We start from the raw sequence: 25,939 nt of genomic DNA, 5'->3' as shown, positions 1-25,939 counted from the left end.
GCAAAAATTGAAAAGAAGTGACTTGCAGAGCTCTCTCAGGAAGATTAGAGTTTCTGTCATGAAGCTTCTCATTCTTAATGTCCTGGGTATTTTCTTTCTTCACTACTTTTCCATTATTAAATTTCCCCTTGGGGGGATGTGTTGGTAGCATGAATTTAAGTGTTTACATTCCCAAGATTTTTAGATGAAGTTTCTTTTAAGGGCAAACAATGTTGAAAGTCAGAGTTTGAAGAGCCTTAAGCAAAGAAAAACCTTTAGGCCACTGATGACTTGTCATATTCTACCTGTGTGGTGAACAAACAGGCAGCCATTTATAACAACAGAGAAATGAATCATAGTTAAAATCAAAATTCATTAACTTTTTGCTCAAATGATAATTAGTTGTCAGCAGATATTCAAGACATAGACACAAGATCAAATATCTTGTGTTGTCAGCAACTTAAAATGGATGAGCTTTTCAACTTTGTCTTTTAATTAGGGCTATGGACTATATGTGGGATACTCACAGTTCAGTAACTGAGTCAAAAAAAGGGAAATGCAGTTTCATGGAAATACTAAAAAGCAAGATCCCACAGAGTGGGACTCACCTCCTCAAGTATTAGTGTCTAATCTGTAGGTTCCTGGCATGGTCCAAAACACCCACATGTGCCTGATAGATATTCAAAAGTAATTATGTAAGTGGCCAAAGCAGCTGGGTGGCAGCGAGGTTATTGTAGGGAACTGTGTATCTATTTTCACACAAATCCTCCTTGAATTGAAAATTGGTAAGATGTGGTGGAACACTTCAAATATCAAGCCAATGTGTGAAGAAGAGAATGTATTTCTAAAATGTAGACTTCAATGTGCTGTTACCTAAACATATACTTCTGATTTGAATCAAGACTTCCCTAAAAAGAGTCAGCTGTGCCTACACAGCTGTATATGAAGCCCTGTATATAACGTACTGTATAAAGACATTGTCTTGAATACCATTCCTGGGAAGAAAGACAGTTCAGAGAAGTCATGTAGAATCTCGTAGATAATAATTTACTTGGATACAAAAAGATAATTTCTTTTTATATTCCGTGGGAAATGTTATTTATTAAACTAATTCAAACCTACAAATAGTCATTTTCTTTAGATATTTAACTGGGGGCGCAGAGTAAAATCTTCAAACTGCTTAACAAATTGCCCCTGTAGTTGGATTAACTCTAAAGATAGTTCATTAATATAAGGAAATAAAAGATGTTCTTATGAAAAACTGGAATGGTAGTAGGCTGAACTACTCTGCTGTCTGTGTGGCTGATAGCACAAATACAAGAAAGCTTGTGCCAAGAACAAGTTGAGACTGGTGCAATTCAGGGACCAATAGACAAAGAAAAATATGATTCAGAATAATTTTCCATCCATTTTATATATATACTTTCTTTTGCCTTCACAGTCCATAGTTTTCAGTTCAAAGAAATGATACAAACCACAGTTAGATGGAACTGAAATTCTTTTGAAAAACTACCATGATTATGAAGAAAATGTATAATATATACCTATGCTACCTGTTCATATTCAAAAGCATTACAAAACATGTACAAAGCAAAGCACTTTACAAAACTGAATACAAATTCTGCCTACAAACCTAATCTTTTTCATGCTACTGCTCTGAAGCACCCTTCTTTTCCTTTGATTTTTTCCATTGTAATTTAGCTTGAAAGCTATTAAAATAGGAACTTAGAATGGAAACATTGACAGATCCTTAAGTACAGTAGAGTGAAGAGAAAAACTGTAATAAGAACCTGTCAAAACTGAAAATGAAGGAGTTTGAGAGACCAGAAGACTATAAAAACATATCTATTACTAAGGTTTTGAATGACGATATTTTTAGATTAAAGTGCTCTATGTGTTTCCACTAATTACATAGCAAACTGGGACATATGAATAGATGAAATATCTAGGCAAACAGGACAGATACTTCTGTAGTTCAGATATTTCAGTATTAACTTGAAGGTAGGCAAAAAGCAATAGCATCAGATTTCTCTGTGTCTTTGTATAATATTTGTATTTGGAATTTAATGTCCCTGTAAAAGATCTCTTTCTTCTCTTTCTTTTCTCTGACTTCTTTTACAGCTGCTGAATGTTAGGGAAACAAAACTGAAAGAAAGCAAAATAGAGTTTAGTTCAAGGCAGAACTTCAGCAGCATCAAGTCACTCCTTCATGTATTGTTACATGCAGCTTGAACACTTTGTCCCCTCCAGGGTCTTTATTCTAAATTTAGCACCTATAGACAATGATTCTCACCTAATGAGCATTGTTTAGTGTTCTCCTGTTCTTCGCAGGTCAATGTATTTCCAATTTTGTACTCACAGAAGACAAGGTTTCCTCATAAATAATTATTCATATTTTTAATGTCCAGTAACTTCACAAATATCCACATCTCCCTATTTTCAGTATCCACTAATTTTATTTGTAATATTAAGGGAATAACTGTCAGAGTACTTACTATTAGTATCTAGTACTTGGTTCAATGTACAGCCTCTACAGGCCTCTCCGTGGCTGCAAATCCATCCCAACTACCTCAGGGGAGGCACACAGTAAGTGAAGAATATGGCAAGTAGAGAGTAACTTTGTAACATGGCAATACACTCTGGGCAGGTTTTGTACCAGGAAGTGACATCTCCATTTTATGAGTTTTGGTGGCCAGGCAGGTTTGGCACAGATCTGAATGGAGAATTTCATGTGTCATGGAAGAAGCATTGATAGAAACTCATTATATGGCCATATTCTTTACAGATCAGAGCCTCCCAGCTCTTAAAGGCACTGATCAACTGATGCATACACTCTGAAGGGATGAAGTAAGCAGATGTAGTTAGATGCTTCTCAGTGGTGCCCTGTGACCATGTAAACTTCAATTCCATTTAAATATTTTTTGTTTGTTTGTTTGAATTTTTTTGGTTTGGTGTTTTGTTTTGTTTTGTTTTACTGTAGGGGTGCTTAACTCTAGTAGGAACAAATTTCCCAGATGGGCTGCAGTGTTTCCCTCCTGGGAGTTAATCAAACCTTACTAAATATGACCTTAAGCAATCTGTTCTAGCTGACACTGCTCTGATCTTGGAAGTGGACCAAGTGCTATCCAGAGTTCCGTGCCCCTCACTGTTCTTCTGTAATTATTTTATGTCATTCAGAAAAAAAGGAAAAAGTTTTCACCCACTTGCAATCAATAAAATTACCATTGTGACTGTGTATTGCAAGAATAGAGATGTTGAAGTTTGTGTCCTGGCAAAACCCAGTCTATTACTTTCAAAATATCTGAAATTCCCTCTGCTGCTTAATATACAAAGTTTTCTCATCTTACCTAAGAACACCTTCAAAAAGAAGTGGAACAAAGGAAGCTAATTGCACCATAGGAAAAGTGACTGATTTGAAGTGGCAGGTGGAGTTTTGCTACCATTTATTTTCCCCACAGAAAGGCTTAGTGTATTTAAGTCTTCAGCAAAAATTAATAGGTGGATCAATATGAGCAATTACACAGTGGCCACAGAGAGACTGGCACCGTTGTGCTCTTGGTGATCTGTGATGAATCTGACCTTCAGAGACTGTTAATGTTTTTCTGCATAGCTTGTTCTGTGAGGTGAAGGAGAAAGCTTAGACTGTGGCACTGCGCCATACAGAAAGTAAAAAATCCATAAACACAGAACTACATTACTAATGAATACATAGGTATTAGGTCACCCCTATATTTTGATTTTTTTTTTTAGATTAAATATCAATCTGCACACAAATTACGGTGTAAAACAAACACAGCATTATAATTCAAGAAGCTTCAAAAGAGAAGAACAAAGGCAAAATAAAGGAGCACAGAATAGGAACTAGAAAAGTCCCGCTCCCTCAGTTACTGATTTGTTGGTTAACCTGTGCTTTCTTCCTCAGTGACACATTTTTTGGTTAAACTGTGCTTTAAAAAAATTATTATTATTATTAGTAGTAGTAGTAGTTATTAGTATTACTATTATTACTTGGTCATCTTAATAAAGAACAAAAACATAGGGGCTAAATAGAACATTTTCACTCCTAGAGTGCTTTCAAATTATTTTATTTTAACTATAATTAATGGATATGTAATGGAAATAATGAGCTAGAGTAAAACTTTAATATAAGTTTAATGAGGAGAATATTTTAGTTGTACAGGAAAGCACAAAAAAAGATGAACAAGGACTTATAAGACTTTTCAAAGCTTTTTGAGTCCTCAGGTGTATCTATTTAAATATCAACTGTAATCACCACTACAAGGAAATCTAGTCAAGAAAAGAAGGTTTCTTTAAAAGTGAAGAAAAAGAGATTACAGCTCAAGGAGTAATGGCTCACAAAGATTTATGCAGTTTTAAATCATTATAAAATACCTGACGCTTGAACACAGGAACTGAAAAAAAAATTAAAAATGGTTGTCCTGAATTTAATTGTTGACTTTGTTAGTAGAACTCATGATTTATATTGGTGCAACTGACACCAAATTCCAGTCCATTCTGGTATACATTATAACATTTACTGTTTACAAAACATCGCTTTTGTTGCTTTCTTTTAGTTTGATCTGTAAGTTAAAAAATGCTTAATTATGAACAGGCTTCTGGATGGCTTTGTGGTCTGAATAGGCTGGGTCTTGTTTAGAAGCTAATGCTAAAGTAGTAAGTGATGGTTTGATTACACTTTAGGAAGTATCTGGTTGAATTACTTCAGGAACTTCACAAAAATATATTTTGGTCACTGAACTCTTGCCCAAGGGCCTAATTCCTCCTATTTAGGTTCTAAAGCAAAGTTCCAGCAAAACTGTTTACTAAAAATCAAAGCAAGAACTTTATTTCAGACTTTGATCCCAATATAATTCCCTTTCCTAGAAAACCAAAACTACTTATGAACAAAAAGATTCCCAAGCTCTTTACAAATTCTTATGGATGAAAATATTGTTCAAGTCAATAACCAGAGCATACATTATCATAGCCCACCATAAATGAGACACAATCATCTACCAGCCTATGAGGCAACAGATACAAGTTGTTAGGAAAGATAGCTACAAATTTGAACTATTGTGAGATGATTAATGAAAATATGCAGCTTAAATATGTTCTATAGCTACACCATTGACATTGCTGTTGTGCTCAGTGGTGTTTTAATTCCAAAATAGAAGTAAAAAAATTCCCTTCCTTTAAGTGTTGGGTGAAATTGCAGATGAAATTACCTTTGATTGAATGTATTAATGACTTACTGAGATAACGGTATATGAAAGAGACTTGAAATCTGTTCAAATGCTGATCATTAAATGTCTTGTGTCAATAAGCTTCACAGACTATGCCTTGATCTTTGGAAGTTCTAGTCTTCTGCATGAAAGATCTCCAATATAATATATTTTGTTTAATTTCTTTTGCATCAGTTCTAGATCTTTATCTCTGGTTAATAGAATGAATTGCAAACACTTTGGAAACTGTATTAAATAACCATCTTTTTATAAGAGTAATTTAATCAGATTTAATATATTTTGAGATTGTAAAACTGGTAGCCATGCTTTTTATCAGCAAATAACTGACATAACTGAATATCCTATTTTTTTGGCCCTATCTCATAGACTTGCCACTCATTTGGAACTCAGTTGAAAAACCCTGTTACAATATGCAGATGCTTTCCAAGAGGAATCAAATTACTTGGCTGCTCAAAATGATTTCTGGGGATCAAACCTATAATGGCTATACTATGAATTCGAAGGGCTTGAACTTTTTGTTCGAAGATAAAAGAGACCAAGAAATTAAGCTAATGAAGGCTTTCCACAGTAATGTTCCCAAGTGCATGGCTTTCCAATGAATCTGAAACATTTGAGGCTTTCAGACTGCAGTAAATTCCAGGAGCTTGAGTCAAGGTCTGACTGCAGTGAGGACTGTACCCAGCCATGAGTCCTACAGGAGCAAGCAGCCTTCTCTTCAGTTACCTATGGAAACATTGCTAGAGGTATTTCTGTCAACCAGCTTTTGTTGTATAAAAAACACTTAAGGGAAAACAGAGTTTGGAAACATGGAACAGATAATAGCAGACCCACTGTTCAAGTGAATTTTTTCTTTGCTGTGGAGGGGAAGGTCTCTTATTGATGTTGCTAAAAGGATCAAATTCCTTGTCTAGGCTCATAGACTTCACAAAACTTAAACACAATGTACACTTGATGCATGCACTTTAGAAGAAAAAGAAACTGTGACAGAAAAGAAGAAAACATATTATGCTGTTCTATTCTTGCCCTTCCTTATTACTTAACAAAAATGTTACTATTTTTTTGCAATTTTTAAAATTAATTATAATTTTTTAATCTCTAAGGACTTAATAGTCCATGGAAACTCATCAGATGACAGTTCCTAATTGTTTGTTTTTTTTTTTTTTCTGGGATTTTTATCAGCAGACTATGAAGAAAGCCCATTTTTAAAGTATACTGATATGTTTACAATGTCAGCTTATTCCTTTTAAAAATTTTAACAGCGTTCCTTTGTGGCTTTGCATTGTTTTCCCCAGTCCTGGGCAGCTCTGGAGAGCCCAGCAAAGGCGCTGCTTCTCGGTGGGACCAGGACGCCACTTGTCCCGGGCGCTGCTGTGTTCTGCGCACCGGGGTGGGGCTGGCCGCATTCTGTAGCCAGTGCGAGGGGCGAGACAAAGAGGGAAGGAAGGTCCAGTCTGTCCGTGTGGCAAGCTGGAGAGCTTTTAGTGTTGCGTAGAGCTGCGATGGAGAAGTGCGGCTCGCTCCCTAGCGCCACATGGACAAAATGGCGCTGGGACCGGGGAGGCGCGGGATTTTATAGGGGGCACGCTGAGGAAGGCAGAAGCCCTCCCGCCCAATGGGGACAGGCACCGTGGTGGTGACGTGGACCACAGTGACCAATGGGGACATGACAGGGGCGGACACAGGGCTCTGGGATGAACGGGGACATGGGGACAGGGTAACTGACAAGGAAGTTTCAGGAAAGAACAGGGGGTGGTTACTGGAGTGACGTGGGGAAGCTCCAATGGCAGGCAGCCTGGCGTGAACCATCGCGGAGGGAACAGGGGTGTACAAAGGGGTACACAGAACTGGCTAACTTAACATTATCAAACCCCTAATCTGAACGCAACCTGGGATGCAACATTCCTTCCTTCTCAGAATGCCCAAAGCATGGAAACACACATATTATCTTCATCGATTTACACTTCCTTTCACAAATCACAGTAGGCTTCCTCACCTTCTCTTAGAGACTATTATTTTTATTTAAAGTATACTATATAGAGACAAAACTTAATTCACTTGAAACTGATATTCCTCTCATGCCCACCCTTCTATAAACAAGAGATGCAGGAATGACACAAGACAATCCTTGAACAGCTGACTAAAAAATTAAGTTGAATGCAACCCTCTTCTTTCAAATATCTGAAACAGTTCAACCAGCTTTTCATTTTCCATGTTTCATTTCTTGTTCCAGCCTCTGTCGAAACAAGCAAGTATCAAGAGCTACAAATACCAAAAAATGAAACTACAGATCTATTTTTGTAAGATTTTAACTTCAGAGTTAAGCTATGTTTGGACAGACCTAAAGTAATTACTAAAATACTTTACTAGTTTTGGATTAAAATGTGATTTACATGTGGTGATCAGAGAAACCATAGTGAGTTTTGTGGAGATGAAAGGAAAAGGTCATGTAGTGAAAAGTATCAACTGTGTAGGTAGAGCATAGAGACATCAGTGTCATAATGTTTGATATTTTCAACTCCTTTGTAATATGAATCTGTCATATTGTCAATACAAATGATACAAGTCACTCCTGTTAGTAAAATGTTGTATATAAAGCTGTTGTGCTCTCTCCCACTCAACAAAAAAAAATTCAATATGGTACAAAGTTACCCATTTTTCCTTCTCAGAACAAAAAAAATGTCATGAGATGAAAATACAGCACACTTGAACAATAGCTTTGGCAGTTAATGAGGACAGATGCACTCTATTGCTTCCCTCAGTGTTGTAAAAATTCAACAAAAGGGGAGCTTGATTTTATCTTTCTGATTATACTACACAAGTCAAATTACTTCATTCACATACCACATTATCAGAAAAAGGAAAAGATTGCTCTTTGTACTTAAAGACCATGTGCAGAGTTGCAAAACTATTCTAGTGTACAGATAAGCAATCTTGTAAAGTGCAGTTACATCTGGCATTTAACCTGCAACACTTAAACTACTTTTACCATACAAAGCTGGACAGAACTTACTTAATCAAGCATAATCTGTTAAACAGATGTGCTGCTGAGTACAGAAATTACCAGTATAATTAAATCCTATAATGGAATTATATTTTCCTTTTCTGAATCATTTTAAAGCTATTCTTACATAGACTTCCATTGTGATCAAGCTTATTAAAATTATTTCAAATGAATAAGTACATTTTATGTCTTCCTGAATACCTCAGCCTTTATGCTTTTGATACTTTCATACGCTAAATCTGTAGTACCTCTACAGAATAATTGAAAGGTTTTTGAAATTAATAACAGAAAATAGAGACAAAACCCCACAAAATAACAATGCGTTTTCATCTCTCTGCATCTCTGAACAATGTTAAAGTTTTTCATTTCAATATTGTGGAAATTATAAAGTCACTACAGTCTAACAAATCAGCTTGACAAGATAATTATGCCATACTCAGGCTAATGTTCAGCATGTTCTTGTCACTTGCTGCATTTTCATATCATATCACAGAATTCAACATGCAAACACAATTTTAGTTTACCAAACAGACTTCTGACCTCTTATTCTCCCTTAACACTTTGTCGCCTTTCTTCCAAGTGATAGTTGGCTTTGGAGAGGCTTCTGGCTTGCACTCAATGACAACTTCTTGGCCTTTGGTAACAATTATTGTTTTCCTCATTTGATTGAGTGGGAAAGTGGGAGCTGAAGCTGTTAAAAAGAAGTAAATTAACTATACAGAGAACAATCAGAGCCTTCTGTTTCATTGTGTTCTAATATAAGATTAGAAAAATATATTGGGTTTTGGGAATAGCATCTCAATTTCTCTCTTTGAAATTATTTTGTCCAAGTTGAAATTTTGCAAAAATTTGGAATCAGCAGCCAGGATTACATGGTAGGTTTATAACTTAATCCAGCTACAGATTAATGAGAAATCTTTCACATCAGCAGATTAGAGTAAAACTACTTATGAAATCAAGTAACTTTAGAAATTAAATAATGCAAATGTTTTAGCTACACTTTTCCCATCTTTTTTTTTTTTAATCAAGAACTTGTTAGAGGTAAATACTTCAAAATGAAACAAAGTTTTAATTACACAACAACCTGAAATGCACTCTCTAGAATTAATGCTTACAAAAAATATTACTATTAGAGAAATTTTTTTGCTTTCACTTCTTATATTTCTCTGAATACTGGGAATTTCAAAACGCAAACTTCTTAACAGAAGATATTTAACCATGTCTTGTTCTTAGGATTTCACTTTTTAAGAAGTCCCATTGTTTACAAACAAAAACTAAGCTAATAAATGCATTAAAAATGGCTTAATTACTGTAATTTCACACCAAGAAAGGACATTAGTTCTCAAGTGTTTGTGTTTTTCTTGAACTACTTTTATAAAGTCAAAGGCCCCTATCTCATCTATACCTCACCTCAGCTACACCTCAGCTACACTGGGACGTTATACGTCATTGCCTCAAATATGTAGAATTTTCCTAACATTATTTTGGTTAATGCTCATGTCAGAAATATTTATATGGACAATTTATTCTGCTCTTTTCCCTTTGGTAAGGAAGCAAATTAAACACAACTGCTTCTTTAATGCAATATTATGGTTAGAATTTAACATGGGTACAATCTTACAAGTGAGAAAATGAAAAGCCAATTTTACTGCAGCAATATATGGGGTCTATTTCTAATATTAAAGAACATCAAAGAAAGTCTGCAAGTACCTGATATACTAGGTATAATTATTCTATAACACATACAAAAAACAGAGCCAGAGAATGCTATAGCCAAAAGGTTTGCTGAAAGAATCAGAAATTACCAAAAGAAAAAGTGATGAAAAGAGAAGAATCACCGGCCTTGACTTTTAATTTTGTGGCTATAAAGAACTGATTTTATAACTTATCAGTGAAATTCTAATGTTGGCCAGCTAGGAAATAGCTGAAATGTACTAGAAAGGTTATTTACCAAAAGAGCCAAATGTTAGCTGAAACACAGTATATTTCTGCAATTATAGCTTTGTTACTCATTTGACTAGGAGTTTATAGGAATGATTTTCATGTGCACTTCTAATCTCTGATATGGCCATTAAATGACTTTGGTGGACACCTTTCTTCCTGCTTCATCATACTCTAATATCTTACAAGTCTATCTCAATCCACTGGAAGGGTACTTATCACTATTGTTCCATTGCATGTTGTTACAGTTTGCTTTAAGGAAAATTAGAGTGTTCAAAAGTTCTTCAAGTTTTTGTTCATTAACTACCAGCTTCAGCTTTTGGATAATGACATTGTCATCATATTTCCAGGTAACACTATGTAGTGTATTTGCTTTTCTGTGGAGGATATTCACCCAATTATGTAATTTATATTATTCAATTAATTTTGATGATTTCACAAGAAGTTTTTTGAAACTAAGATCATGCACATTTGAATTACCTTTGAATTACCTTAATTACCTTTGAATAATTGCCAAAGTACAAATAAGAAGTTATTTTTAGCAGAGATTAAAATACATGTACTTCTTTTAAATTTCATCTCCTGCACGTATGTTTGAGGGAGTAAAAAATATTTTTTCCATTTATTTGAACTGAAATAGCTTTATATGAGAAATATTCACAAAATGTTACTGAGTCAGTTATGTATGAATGACAATTTTTGGTTAAGAGAAGGCCTTATGCTCTCTGGGGCAACAAAGGACTCACCCACACATAAGTAACAAAAATAAAAAGAAACCACTTTTATCTGCTCTGCTGTTTGGACTGGCAGAAGCTGCTTCTTGTCACACCAGTCTTAGAAAAGAATGAATTCTCAAAAGGGGAGAAAGGAACAGTTTATTCTTTTCTAAATACTTACCTAAAATCTTCAGCTCAGCACTGGCATAAATCGTACCATACTTATTTTCTGCTAAGCACTGATACATTCCAGCATCTGAGACATTCACACTATGGATCATCAGAACACCATTAATCATCTCAATCCTGCTCTGTAATAGAATTTAAAAAAATAATAAAAATTATTCTATAAAAGCAAAAAGGCACTGGAAAATTGCTGTGTTATTAGCTTAAGGGAAAGCAACAGAAAAGGACCTAAAATAAAACTGAGCAACAAGTTTCCTTGGGCTTACCTTTTTCTTGTAATACAAGAAGTTATAAGAATAAAAAGTCAAAAAAAATTTGACAGTAAATATTTTCAGATAAATTCACTATATGCAAAGCTTCCTTTTTTTCTGTTTTTTTTTTTTTTGTTTGTTTGTTTGCTGTTACCCTTACAAGATTTTTAAAAGCAGCTAATCTTGGGAACATTAAGGAGGCAAGAAATCATTTGTGGATGTAATATGTCTGATAATCTTCAAATATATAGCAAATTTTTGGTCTCAGTCATGGTACTATTTTCATAAAAGGAGATATAGGAAAGATTCCTTGCATAAGTAAGAATTAAAGGGTCCAATTGCTTTCATCAGTAGTACAAATTTCTAATTTGAAAGGCCCACTAGCGGAATATAATTTCCACAACTGGAAGAGAAGGGACATCAATAGCTGTTTATGGAAGGGAGTATTTAATGAAGCTATAATATGAATAATTTGAACTACTATAAAACAACTCTAAGTTTCATTATAACAGTTGTTGTAAGTTAAAATTGATAAGGCATAAATTGTTTGGGAATGCAGAGGAAACTATGATAAAAAATTCACTTTGTTGTAAGCCCTCACCCAGCTCAAAGTAAAATTAAATTTGAAATTTCAGAGCCTGGAGAAACTAATGGTTTGGAAAATCAGAGAACCAAAAAGTAGAGATATTTAAATTGCTTCAATTTCAACACTAATAGCTCCATCTAAAAAGGCAGAAATGAATAGAGTAACCTTATTTTCAATGCCTCATAGCTTCAAAAGTGAACTGTTTTTTATGTTTCCTTTCTGGTTGTTTGCATAATTGGTTGATGTTCCCAGATAGATAGAAGGGACATTTGCTGGAAAGGAAGACATTACATCTTTTATATTCATAAATCCATTCTGTGAGTTAATTTGCAAATATAGACATTTTCTCCCAGAATCAAACAGCTAGCTTTATTTTAATCTGGAAAAATAGATTAAATAAATTTACAAAACTTTTAATTACTCTAAATAATTTAGACAATCAAATTAAAAGGTATTAGGCAAAAAACCCACATGATATGGGATGATTCTTTGATGATGCAGTGAAAGACAAAAAAGTGAAATAAAAGACTGACCATGCTATCAGTGGTCTCTTAAAAGAAAAGATATTTTTATTTATGTCTAATTCTAAATTATATAAGTTGAATATAGTAAAGCACTTTACATTCTAGGAGTCTTACATGAACCATTTTAATGGTCTTCATGATAAGTTCTGTTACTTGTAGAGAGCTGATTGATTTGAAAATGTAATGGTCATTGTATTTTTTGAATTAACCAAACAGTAATTTCTGAAGAACTTTTCAGTACTTTCTTTAACTGAGTTTATCTGAATGAAAGGAGAAGCATCCAACATACAGGTGACTCCTTGTCTAGTGTACCTGTGGCCAGAGAGGAACTCCATTTTTCAGCCAGCGATAAGTGGGCCTTGGCTTTCCAGTGGCTTTGCATTCCCATCGGAGCTGATCTCCACTGTCTAATTGGGTGTCATTGAGTTTCTCCACCCAGTGTGGGTAGGCTGCAAGAAAAAATTGCTATGTTAGCTCAAAGATTATAAAGTGGTAAGTCTCTAGCTGATGTGCAAAGACCTAATCAATTAAAAAGCTTAAATTAATGGCCTTTACAAGACTTACATTACTCTCAGAACAAAGCACACTAGAAAAAAAAAGGCCGAAATCAAGGCCCAAAATCAAGAGAGACAATAAAATAAATAAAATTAACAAACTCCAAACTTTAAAGGAAGTGCTGTAATGGTACCAGGTAGTGAACAGCAACATGACCAACAATAGAAACCTGCCTGATTCAATAAAGTCCAATGGATTAAGTTGTAGAACTATATATTATTGAGTTAATTATTCCTGAATTTAAGACAAATGTTTGGTAGTCACAATAGAACTTTTAATAATTCACAAAGTCTAAGATATTTGAATTGTGGTAAGGAGGTTAATTGTCATGGGCTGTGTTTTATGTAGTTTTCTCAGTTTTCAAGGAAATCATTATTTATTTAGCTAAAAGTGATTGGGAATTTGGAAGGTATTTGCACATATTTTTGTTAAAGTGTCCTAAGTTTAATTCATATTTCAAGGGAGAAAATGTGTTTAACATTTTTAAGCACAGAACCCATGAGATTTCCAGCATCCATCAGGAGCACAAATTACACAGTAAATCAATCTTAAACCGGTTGTTTTTTTTTAAGGCAGACACTTGATAGCTGTATATGTGATCACTAGTACGTAACTTTCATGAAATAATCCATCAAAATCAACAAATATTTTTTTCAGAGAAGTAGAACTTTAATGTGGCAGTCAATCAGATAGCTATTTGTAGGATCCTATAATTTGGGAAACATTATATGACTCAGTGAGAAACCAAGCATTGATATGCAGAAATAAAAATGTATGCTTAAAAGCCAGCTTTTGGGTTTCATATTGTAGCCATATCACTTTCTATAACACAGAGGGTGATAGATGATAATAATAAACTTGAGGATATCAAATGCTGGTTTGGGATTTTTTTTTTGTTTGGTTTTTGTTCTTGTTGTTTGCTGTTTTTCCAAATCATAATGAATAAATAGCTAAAAGACATTGCTAAAGGGAGGTGAAATTCTGCATGGTGTGAATAGAAGTCCAGATCTGTCATAAAAAAATCTCTGCTTCAAATGACAGATAATTGATAATGTACTTAAACATGGGGAATTGAGTTTAAAAATAAATCTTTGAGTCTAGCTGGCATTTGACTGGTCATCAATCAAAGACATGAGAAGATATGAAAAGGCATGACAGGTGACTAACTGCTTCTAGCTTACATCTTGTGCATGGGTGATAAAGAAAGTGAACGAGGTGTCTATCATTCCTAAGCAGGGAATAGTCTGCTTCAGAGTGCCAGACCAGATGTTTGTCAGAAGCTGGGAACATATTAGAATAAGTATCACTCATTTCCTTTTTGGTAGAGGAAAACAGAGAGATTGACCCAGCCCCACTCCCAAACCCAAGACCAAAAAAAACACTGCTTCCTTATTCCTCTTATTACAGTCAAGGCAATGCATGAAATTCTCTACATGTGCTCTGCTGTGCTGAATTTCTTCTTTCTGAAGTTATAACAAAGGGTCCCACAAAAATCTGAAGAAAGAAACAGGTTTTGGGAGTCCCTGTTTATTTGTTCTCTGCTGTCCTAAAAATATAATATAATTCCATTGCATAGTTGTGTTCTCATTTTGAGTGCTTCAATATGCAAAGGAAGCATGCTGAGAAGAAATTGTTTCCTTTGAAAATAACTACATTAATATGATTCTGGAAGATGAGACAGTTAAATGTGTAGCAAAAAAGTAATAAAAGACAGCCAGTGGTACCATAAAATCATGCTGTTCCAAAGAGGAACTAAACTGTTGCTATTTATATATTTATTTTCATTATTTTGCTTTTCCGTAAATTTTACTATTTGACCCAAAACACATATAGTCTCACATTTCTATGTTGAATTTGAGCTCATCATGAACCAGAGTGTCTAGAAAAGGGTATGCACATTTTTACACTGAAATAAAGCTGCCCCAAGCCTGCCTGCAGACTTGTCCTCTTCAGAACTGCTGCTCCCTACCCTTTGTCTGTGGCTGTCTTGCTAACGCAATTGTGCCACAGGTTTTCTTCTGAAACTACAAACTTGCAAATCACAGTGGTATTGCCAACTGGTCAGAACAACATTTTTCCATTAGTTGAGGATTTCTACTCTAAATTTTCTCCTCGTAGCCTAAATGGCCTTTGGAGTCAGATTTTTCAAGCTGTTGAACTTGCCATCAATGAAGGCAAGATTCCCTCCCCTTTGAGAATAAAGCAGCAAATAGGTTGATGTAGCTGGAATAGAGCTAAAAGTATGATTGAGAGAAATACTATTCATCACTTTTTGGCTTCTATTTCTCTCTCTACGTACTCCTTACTTTATCACAGAGAATTCCCTCTCTGCTTGTTAGCAAGGGTCACTCCCCATAAAATCATAACCCTTGTTCTAAAATCCTATCAGTACTTTTAAAGTTGAAGCATTTAACTGAATGTACAACCTCGGACTCAATGTACCGGTTCTGGGTCTTTTTTTTAACAAAAAAGATATATGTGTATGCAAACAAAACATTCCAGAGTCACACTTTAAATAGAAAATTTAGCCAGATTTCAAAAGTAACAAGTCCCTTTTTTCCTTATAAATGCAACATTCTTCTTGGAAAAAAACAGGTGTCTGCCTGTTTTTTAATCTGTCCAGTGAAGAGTTGACTGTGAGAAGGATGCATTATAGTGTTCAGTAGTCTTTACAAGTGTTGTGCCAGAACTCTATACAGTGTTTCTGAGATTTTTAAATCACCATCCAATCCATGATTTATTTTATGCTGCATTTCTGCACCTGTTTATTCAAGCATGTCAGAATGTTTTACAAACATAAATCGGCAATAAATCTGCAAGCTTACAGGCCAATTTTAAATCCTCTATGCAAAATGAAATTAAGGTGCAGAAAATTTAGATTATTTCTCAAAATTTTAAGCAGCTTTTTGTCTGACACAAAATAAGCAAAAAATTTTACATAGACAAATGACTTAAAATAATGTCCTAAAATGTGAATGAATACAGAGCTTGGAATGAAAAAAAATTATTTTCCTGTATATGAGATTACTTGGGAAGAATAAAGCAGAAAAAGCATATTGAGAAAGATAAGTGAATCAAGATAGAAAATTTAAAACTAATTTACTTTTTTTACTACAAATCTCTTCTCTTGCCAATTTTACTGTGTGGGACTAATGTCTAGTGGCAGGAGTGGAGTTTTTTTCCCATTTAGTTTTTATAGGGAAGAAATTAAAATAGATTTTAAAATCAGTATGGTCAGTTACACTGCATTACAGAATATTCCTGCTGTCAGATGCTTGTTCCATTCTTCTGTTATGGCAAGCCTTCCCTCCAGCTGCCAGGAAGGCACTACTGTGTGCAGGATGAGGGAACTGATACAGCCAAAAGAAAAACAGACAAAAATGTGTTTTTATAATCACTTCACATTACCACCCCCTGCTGATCCTGGCACTAGTGGGTAGGTAACATAGCAAAGACCCAAAAATGTAAGAGTGAGAGAGGAACAGGAATTGGTTATACCAGTGCTTACCATTGGGGAAATGCTAAAATTTGAGAAGAAACAAAAAGGCTAATGGCAAATTTATGGCTCACATTTTAATTTTGTGCTCTCTTCTATTAATCAATTTGAGCTTGAATAAAGTTTCATGGAAACTTACAGAATGAGCAGATCACTTGGGGGAAAAATCACACCTCTCAAAATAGGTTGCAGTGCATAAGATGATGCCTGGCATTGTAAAAATTATGTTTTTAATGCCTACAGCTGAATTTCCACTAAGTGCTGAGACTACAATAATCTGAAGTTGTCAGCATCTGTTGCATTCTGAACAACATCCAAATTGTCAGATGCATCGGGCAATCATGGAGTATCTGGATTGCAGCAGCAGGTAAGAAGTGAAAAATCACTACTCTGTGATTAAATGTGACTAGACAGGCAGACTGGGTGTCCTGGGCTTTCTCGAAAATGCTCTGTGGTGACCCAGATCAGATGCAACTGACAGGATGAAGAAGATTCAAACAGACAGCCAGTGAGTTCCTACAGAGATATGCAAATTGTGAGACCGCAATATGACACAGCTGGTCCTACAGACTGCTCTGAAATTTTACAAGAAACCCCTGGTAAGGAAATGATGGCCTACATCTGAATTTCTGAGCCAAAGTAATCATTGCCACCTGGAGGAATAAGATGTCAGTGAAACGACAGAGAGCTTACAGGTAAATAATTCATGTTGACTGTTGTTATGAACAAAAGGTACAGAAGAAAAGGCCGTTTCAGATAATGCCCCCAAATCCTGCAACAGCAGCTGTTTAGCAGAGGAAGCTGAGAGTTTTGTGAAGTAACGTTTGGCTCAATTTTGTGCAGAAGCCTTCTCACACAAACCCTTTTACACCTCTGGAAAGAGTAGCCAAGCTTTGTAGGCCAGTGAGACACTGATGAGCACTGAAGGCTGAGAGTGGCTCCGTGGGGAGTATTTTATCTTGAGGCCAAGGAAAGGCATTTGTGGGGGGTAAGTAAAGTCTGTGCTTCTTGTCCTGTGTATTGGAGGTCACTGCTGGTATTGTCCATCTGAAAGTCCTCTGTAACCTCTTCTGACCTTGCTGCCTGCTGATGCAGATAGGTGAAATTTAATGTGCTAATCTCACATATCTGTTAATAGAGGAATGAGATAATATGAAGTAAACTCTCTTCCTAAAACGTTAAAGAAGTTGTCCTAATATTATTGCAAAAAACACCAATGAGCTAAATTTGTGTTCTATGCTGTAAAGGCAGAGACACTAAAAATGTAATTTAGACAATGGTGAAGAATGAAAAATTCATATTTCTATCCAAACAGAATAGGACAAAACCGACATTGTAAATATATTCCATGGACTTGAGCACCACCTTTATTTCTGCCTGAAGCAAAAGGCTAATGAGAGATGAAGAGTTGTGTAGAGCACTATATCATATTTGCTGTCATTTTATACCATAAATCTGCATGGTGCTCCTGAAGAAAAAAATTCATTTCATAGCATCTTAGCTTCTCTCTTGAAGAGCACATTTTATATTCTTTTAACTTTGAAAGAGGGAAGCAGATATAATTATAACACTTTTATACACTGCTTTGGCATCTAGTAGTTTCACAGCTCTAAAAAACAGGTAGGAAGTGTATGAGCTGTGATACATCTTATAACTCAAATTAAATTTTCTGAATTTCTAATATTTTAAGAAACATTGTAGAAAAAGACCAGCTGCTAAATTCCCCTGGCCCTCACGTGCCTTGCAGGAGCTGCTATACTTTCATTGAAGTAATTTATAGTAAGAATTTGAGAAATATCAGTGGAGTATTGTTATAGTAGGAGGCATAGAGTAGGTGGTGGGCTTTGACTGCTGTTTTCAGCCAAAGTCTTATAAAACCTTTGCTGCAAGTGCAAGATGGAAAATCTGAAATTAAATGCACAGACTGTCATCTTAACCATCACATAATTTTTCCAGCATATACAAAAAAATTGAAGACAAAAACCTTCCCTGGTCTCTAGGTGGAGAAGAATCAAGAGCAAGGAAAGAAGTATGATTCAGAGATATGCTGATACTCACTAAAATCAACTGAGTTAAGATAAAGACATAAGAAAGCCAGATGAGACAGAAAAATTGATTAGGGACCTGAAAATATTGACATATGTGGGAAATAAACTAAATATACTATCCTGGTCTATAGTTATTTGATGACAGTGTGTAACAAAGACAGAGAACTCTTTATAGTTACTAATGGGGAGAAGGCATTAGGAGCCATGGTCTGAAATCAGGAAAAGAAAATGAAAACCGATTAAGAGGAGAACCATCTTAGACATATCCATTAATTTGAGGATCTATCTAAACTGCAGCATTTGGAATTCTACTGGCTGGGATCTTTGAAGACAGTTGGAAAGATCTGGTGCATACCCTCCCACAGAAGACCTTTTCTGCTAAGTATTTAAGGTTGTAGGGTTCATGGAATGATAGAAAGTAGTGTGGCTTAAATATATTAAAAGTAGTGGGACTCAAGCTTACATGTGATATATGCAAAACTTTGACATGGTATGTATGACATAGGCTTTTGTTTCTAGACTCTAGAATGCAGCAACAGTATAACAGAATTCATGGGGTTTGTCACATATTTTTATTTTCAGGTTTCCTTTTTTATTTTCAATCTGATGCATGACTCAATCTTACTTTTATGGTCACTCAAAAATTTCTTTTGAGTCTTAGAAAATGTTGAACACTTTGTGAAAATCAGAACTTTTGGAAATTGTGCATGCCCAGATTGAGAATTTTCTGGAAGAAACAAATCCTTCTTAAGCTTTCATTCCAGTACAATGAGCTTGATAAAGCTCAGCACCCAAGCATGGCGCAGTTAAAATGTTAATAATAGTGTGTTAATAATCCTAAAATTTCTCCAGCATTGTTTTCTGACAGATAATTCATATTTAGGTTGCATGTCATTGTTATATCCTAATGAAAAAAAATAGACTTTTTAAATTATAGTTATACTCTTTAATTAAAAAAAATAATAAATCCCACGTGAAATTGTATTTAAGTAAAATCTTTGAAGGAATCAATTTATGTTTCAGACCTCAATGCAATACTAAGGAATAATAATATATACCTTAATTCAAAACTATTGTTGGTATAAGGTGCATACTCCATATATCAAAGTATCTTGTTTCTGCTGAACCTTAGAATGCTTCATGTATCGCCAAAACCTTAGGTGTGGACAAAGCATTTCAGGACAATACTGTGTGCAGTTACACTTACTGTATACTTGTAGCTGTCCTCTGAAGACATTTCTTCCACGAGAGTTTTCAGCCTTACATTCATACATTCCTGAGTCCTCTAGCTGCACATTAGGTATTTCAAGCACAGCTTGGGATTTTCTCAGGCGAGCTTTACTTGGATTATGACCATTAACCTTCCTCCAAGAGATTGTTGGAACAGGGCTGAAATATTTAGTAAAATTAATGTTAGCACTCTTCTACTATTGAGAATATACATTCTGTTATCTGGTAGTTTAAACACTTAATAATCTAAGTAGCAATAAAACATAATCACAATTAAGGTTCATATAATGGTTGATCTAGTTCACTTTCTATAGGGAATCCTTAATAAATGGATTTCTACATGGAATGTGTTTCTTTCATCCACAGGGGAGGCTGTTTTTACTGAGATCAAATAAATCACTTGAAATCCCTCTCTCTAGAGTTTCTTTAGCACTCTGTGCTTTACTCCTGAATGCTGCCACTTGATAGGTCAACAAAAATAACTTTGAAACTTGGATGAACTTAGCAAATTCCAAAACATGGCAATTTTCCTGCAATGAAACTGCAGTTCAGGTCAACCATTGAAAAGATCTGTCTAGGTGGGGAATTTCTTTCTTGGGTAAATTTAAGTGACCACAGGTATGGAGACATTTTTCTTACAATATTCTTCAAATTGCAAAACTGGTTGTGTGACAAGACGTATTAATGGCACAGCTGTTCCTGTCTCACAGCATTACATTCTTGCTTGTGGCAGCAGAAGGGTTTTTCATTGCAACTTGCTGTTCCACAGAGGTCTGTGAGGACCCTGGGTCATTTACACTCATACTTGAGGAAAAAAATGCATTAAGTAGTGTTTGCACTCATAAAATTTTATTTTTAGCTCAAAAACTCATAAGCCATTGTGCACCCAATGGTCCTTATGGTAGAGACATACATTTTTCTAAATATGGCAGGTATTTAAGAGGGAAAAAAAAATAGAACTATCAATAAAAAATATTTGATAGTGAGCCGAAAACTGAACTGCTTCATATACTCCACTCAAGTGGAGTACTCCATACTCAAGAAGCTTGGAGGACACCATAAAAGAAAATGGAACTTTTTGAAAAACATGTTTTGTATTTAGTTCAAGTCTAAGCTTAGATATAAACACAGGGCCTTTTGGCAGTTTACATGAGGAAAAGCACGTCATAATAGTTCAAATTTATTTAGTTTAAATTCAAAACTGCTATGAATTGCTGTCATGATTTGCTGACTTTCACTTGCTGTAAATGTATGAAGTTTCGTTAAGAATATCACCTTGCTCTTAATATTTCAAGGTATCCAGTTTGAGACACAAAAAATAAGCATGTGACAAGCAAGTTCTGGTTATTCTTCAAGCAGTTAGAATCACATGCAGTAATGTGAATTACTGCAGTTGTATTCAAACTTGCAGACAAAATGCTACAAATTCTAGTACTTTATAGAGATTAAGACAATTTCCAAACTTGTAACTGATTATCAGAAGATTTGTCTAATTTTAACTCCTGAGTGTCACATATCATTGAATTCCATTGAGCCTATTAACATCCTTAACTTACAAAACCAACATATAGTCCCATATGGAATTAATTTTAATATACCAGAAAGAGAAAATAATTATTTCCCTTATCAGTTTGCTGCACTGATTAATTAACCTGACAAAATGAACTTTATTGTGAGTATGTATGTATTCATCTCTGACACATGGTCCCTACAATATCTTGTGATTATTGCAAAATGATCTTTTATCACTGTCCCCCACAGAATACCTGTATGGAATATTTTTTGTTTCTCCTTGCTAAATAAAACAGGTTGGTCTCTTTTCTTTCCAGCACTCCAATTATGTACATATTTTCTTTTTATAAATGTTTTTGGATCATGTGATGGGTGAGGATCATACGACCTCTTTTTTTTTTTTTTTTCCTCTATCACACTGGAAACTTTGTAGCTTTCTCATTTTAACCTTAAATTAATTTCTTGAGAACTGATTTCAAATTATGGTGTCCTGTGGGTTTGGTTTGAGGGCTCTTCTGCAGATTGTATGATTCTAATTTATAAAGGTTATTTCCTATAAGAAGTTATTTTACATACATTTCGGTTAGAAGATCAAAAGAATTTTCCATTCCTATCTAAGTACTTCAACATATTAAATTTGAAATATGAAGGACAAATAGGATGTTTTTTCTGATGCACTAATAAAACTTTCTGTCTTAGTCCCACTAGTTATGTTATTCCTTTCACATCTTTAACTACATATTTTATTTCCTATACTTTAATAGCTGTATGTATACATCAGATGTAGTACAAATAACAATCTTAGTTTCTTTTTCTCCCTTTAGCCCTCATATTTAATTTCTTATCGCACACTTCATTCTACTATTCAAATTTAGACTTTTTCTTTAGTGACTTGTGGAGATTGTGCAAATCTTCTGTTTTACATTCAGCTTAAAGAGTTAACTCCTTGTATGATTGTCCTCTTTTTATATGGAATATAATTGTGTCATGATTTCTGGCTGCAAAACATCCACCATGGACAGATAAGAGTTTAACTGATCATTATTTATCACAACAGAAATCCGCAGTAGGAATAGCAATTCTTTATGTTGGTACAATGTAATAGGACTCAGCAACTGCTGCTTTATGACTGAAATGAGTGTGCAGATACACTTTATTTGGGACCTTAAGGGTGTCATTCTTGCTGCCTTTTGATAGTTATTTGGCCTTCAGCCTTGCTTACCATAAAATCAGTGGCAAAAATGCTTCTCTATTGTCATGGAGGAAAATGGGCTCTGCTGAATAGCATTAGTAAAAGGATTTTTTCGGTGGTGTATATTTCTGAGAAAAAGTCAAGAGCTTATAAACCATGAAAATTGTCTCATTTAGCTGCTATGAGATTATTCAGAAATTCATGTATTTGGAAACTTTCCTTTAAACTGCATTTAACTAATTTTTTGAAATTTGTTTCTGTGTTTCCTGCAGCAAGTAAATGTGTATAACATGGCAAACACAGAGGAAACTGCTTGTCTGGGTCATTAGGAAGCATATTTTAAAACAACTCAGTTATTTTTTCATCAATATAAGATAGTAAGTGGAATTTTTCAAGGAGATAAAGTTACTTTAGCTGTGCAGATTTAATGATTTCAAAGGAAAGTACTCCCATATTGCAAATCAGTATTTGCAGACAACTTGTAATTCTGTCTAATGAAGCTTATTTTCCTTGCATAACTCACAAGTGACATATGAATATTACATCTGAAATAAAAATATATGTATACCTATTTCTCCTCTGTGACTTCTATGAGAATGAAATGAAACATATGAGTGAGGATGTGAAAGAATAAAATTGTGTGACTGTTCTAGAAAACTCCTAAAGTCCACCATAAAATCTAACTAACATATGCACATTTTTAATATTTTCAAATGATCCACAGCTTTTTGAAAAATAGAGTAACTGCAGAAGTATTTCTAGCATTAATATGAGTTTACGTTATATGCATAATTACTGAATCTTATAACCAATATAATACATTTCTATTTTGGTCTCAGCAGATATTTATGCGAATACAATTTCCTTGTTTATTGTAACATCATTCACATTCACCTCCTGTGAATAAATTGATTTGAGTTTCATTTGAGTTCAAGGACAAGATTTCTCCTTACTTTTGGGAAAAAAATCCTCTGAATATTACTGAATACTGCTACCAAGAAAAACCCTACTTGATTGCAGAAATATGATCTTTAAATTTGTCATTAATCTAGACAGAAATAAAAAACCTAAGTGGATCCTGGTGACTGTGATAGACATTAATGTGGTCTTGTACACTTTGAATTTGAAGAAAATATGAGTTATAATTTTACCTTTGCATTTCAAAGAGATTATAAGAGTCAGTTTTCAGCAGTATATTATTTGGGATGAATTGAATTAATTGGATTATTAGATTATTATTGGATTATTTGGGATGCTGTTGAATTAGTTGGAATTCTTCACAAGTTTCAATAAAATATTATTTTAAATAAAAACATTTTAAAAATTATTGGAAGCAATTCTTTTTTCCTGTCAATTTCATATGTGAAAGAATTTTATTACATGCCTAAAGTACATGTTTATTTTGGGAAAGGGGAGAATAAGAAATAAGAGTAATGCCTGAAATTTAAAATACCCTTTCCTTGGATCTGAGGTCTTAGGATTTCAAGAATATTTTAAATAGGAATGCATAGATTACTTTTTCTATACTTGGTTGGTACAGATTGATATTTTGAAATATTTTATCTGCTACTGTAATTTCAATTCTGCTCTGCATGATTTCTCTTTACCATGCATCACTGTTCTGAGCTGTGTCTTCAAACCCGCAGGTGCACATTATAATATATCCTGAAAACCTCTGCATGCCTTTGGGGACTAGAAGAATAATCTTTATTTTCTTATGCCTTCCTGTCTTGCAACTGTGTTAAATATCTTTAATTATTGTAGGATAAGTATGAGGGTTAAAATGTTGAGGACTATAATGAAATTCTCTCTTTCAGATGGTTTCCAGGAATGCCTATCAGCCATGGACATCTACCTTTAGAATGTCTCATATAAATCTGTTCAGAGTTTTATGAGACACAATAACCACTTTTCCTTTCATTTGATTTTTAAAAGATAGTTAGTACTCATGAAATACAGCAGCTGTGAGTGTGGGGTTTAAAAATTAAAAGAGAATAGAAGCAAATGATGATGAGCTTGAAACCAGTGTGCAGGAACATGTCCAGGTCTTCAGATCTCTTCAACAGATTTTTGTGCTAAAAATGTCTATTTCATATGAATGTCATATATGAGTGTCATGTATTAATGTGGATATGCTTTACCACCACTATTAGCTTGTTCTTTATGGCACAGAGCAAGATAGTGTCTGCTTGGCTGCATATCCAGATCCACAGCATTTTCTTCACACTCTAAATTATGGCGTGTTAGAGAATCTCTAGCATCTTAAATAGTGCCATGTATAAAAGTGATTAATTTTCTATAATGGTTCATTATTTGCAGTGAATTATACTCCAGAGTTCCTCTTTACTGGTTGATCAGAGACTAAACTGATGTCTCAATCTTCACACTTAACTATTCAACAGCTAAATTTAGATAATATAACTGTCCAATACTCTAAATTAGATGATATGTTGGATGACAGTTTTGGTGATTTAATTTTTTTTTCCAAATTCTTAAATTTGAGTTAATCATGAACAAATGAAGAACTGATTTCACCTGATGAAGGTGAAATCAAATGGGAACAGAAGAACCACAACAGGCAAAGGTATTGGTTTGACAAGTAGTGAGAAAAGTGGAAAAGCTATTTCACAACCTTTTGGGTTTGTATTTAAAAGTTGGGTAATGGTGTTTGCTTTTGATGAAATTGCAACAGCACAGGTAAAAATTTAATACAAAAGAGCTGAACATCTCTTCCTATGTATTCAGTGTTGTCCTCACTGCAAAACTCTATATTATATTCCTGTCATCATAGTATTGTGGATGGTATTTATGGATGGTATTTATATGGTGGGACTGAGGAGGTATTGAGCCATCATGCCTGTTAAAAAATGATGGAAATTTGCTCTGTTTTTACCTCAGCCATCCAGTAACCATTTTTTCTAGTCTCTGTATCACACTCTACCTCAGCATGTGGCTGGGGCATTCTGAAGTGGACATTCTTCTAAAAAATATTAAAGACATAACAGGTAAATTATCACCAGCCTGTGACTTGATCAAGGCTGTTGAGAAGAGAATCTGAAACAACTTGAAAAGCAAAAGACATATTATACCTGCTGTTTTACTATAGGAGCTATTACCTGAAGAATCCATGATTTTAAGAGACAATGCTTTGAAGTAGAAAATTTCTTTGAAAAGATGACATGTATTTGGCAGGTGTTCATACAGATCTTCAGGGCCACAGTACTACAGTAGAACTGTGTTTATTTGCCTTGTGTTAAAGCTATTTAATAACTTTGTGTCATTTCTCTCTTCTAAATTTTGCCCAGGCAGATTTTCTTTAGCTAGCACATTGATCTAGGATGTCCTGACTCTGCTGTACAGATATGACCAGCGTATGTGCGCAGATCCAGAAGATCAGGAAGTCTAGTCAAAATGAGTCCAAAAATCCCAAAAATTGTGACATCTCATCAATACGGATGCAAATGTAAACACAAACCTAG

At 34.6% G+C, this 25,939-nt stretch overlaps 1 protein-coding gene across 1 annotated transcript in view; it reads right to left on the bottom strand.

Moving 5' to 3' along the window:
* Nucleotides 1-25,939, bottom strand: part of CNTN5 (contactin 5) — a 237,521-nt gene that overhangs the window by 112,933 nt on the left and 98,649 nt on the right. The window contains exons 8-11 of the mRNA XM_053934769.1: nt 19,734-19,915; nt 12,740-12,876; nt 11,062-11,191; nt 8,764-8,914 (exon numbers count right to left, since the gene is read on the bottom strand). Of these exons, the coding sequence (XP_053790744.1) occupies nt 8,764-8,914; nt 11,062-11,191; nt 12,740-12,876; nt 19,734-19,915 (600 nt within the window). The remainder of the gene's footprint in view (nt 1-8,763; nt 8,915-11,061; nt 11,192-12,739; nt 12,877-19,733; nt 19,916-25,939) is intronic.

This window comes from Vidua chalybeata, chromosome 2 (genome assembly GCF_026979565.1).
Source record: "Vidua chalybeata isolate OUT-0048 chromosome 2, bVidCha1 merged haplotype, whole genome shotgun sequence".
Classification (NCBI taxonomy): Eukaryota; Metazoa; Chordata; class Aves; order Passeriformes; family Viduidae; genus Vidua; species Vidua chalybeata.
Note: the sequence above shows the minus strand (reverse complement) of the source record. Positions and strands in the feature narration are given on the sequence as shown.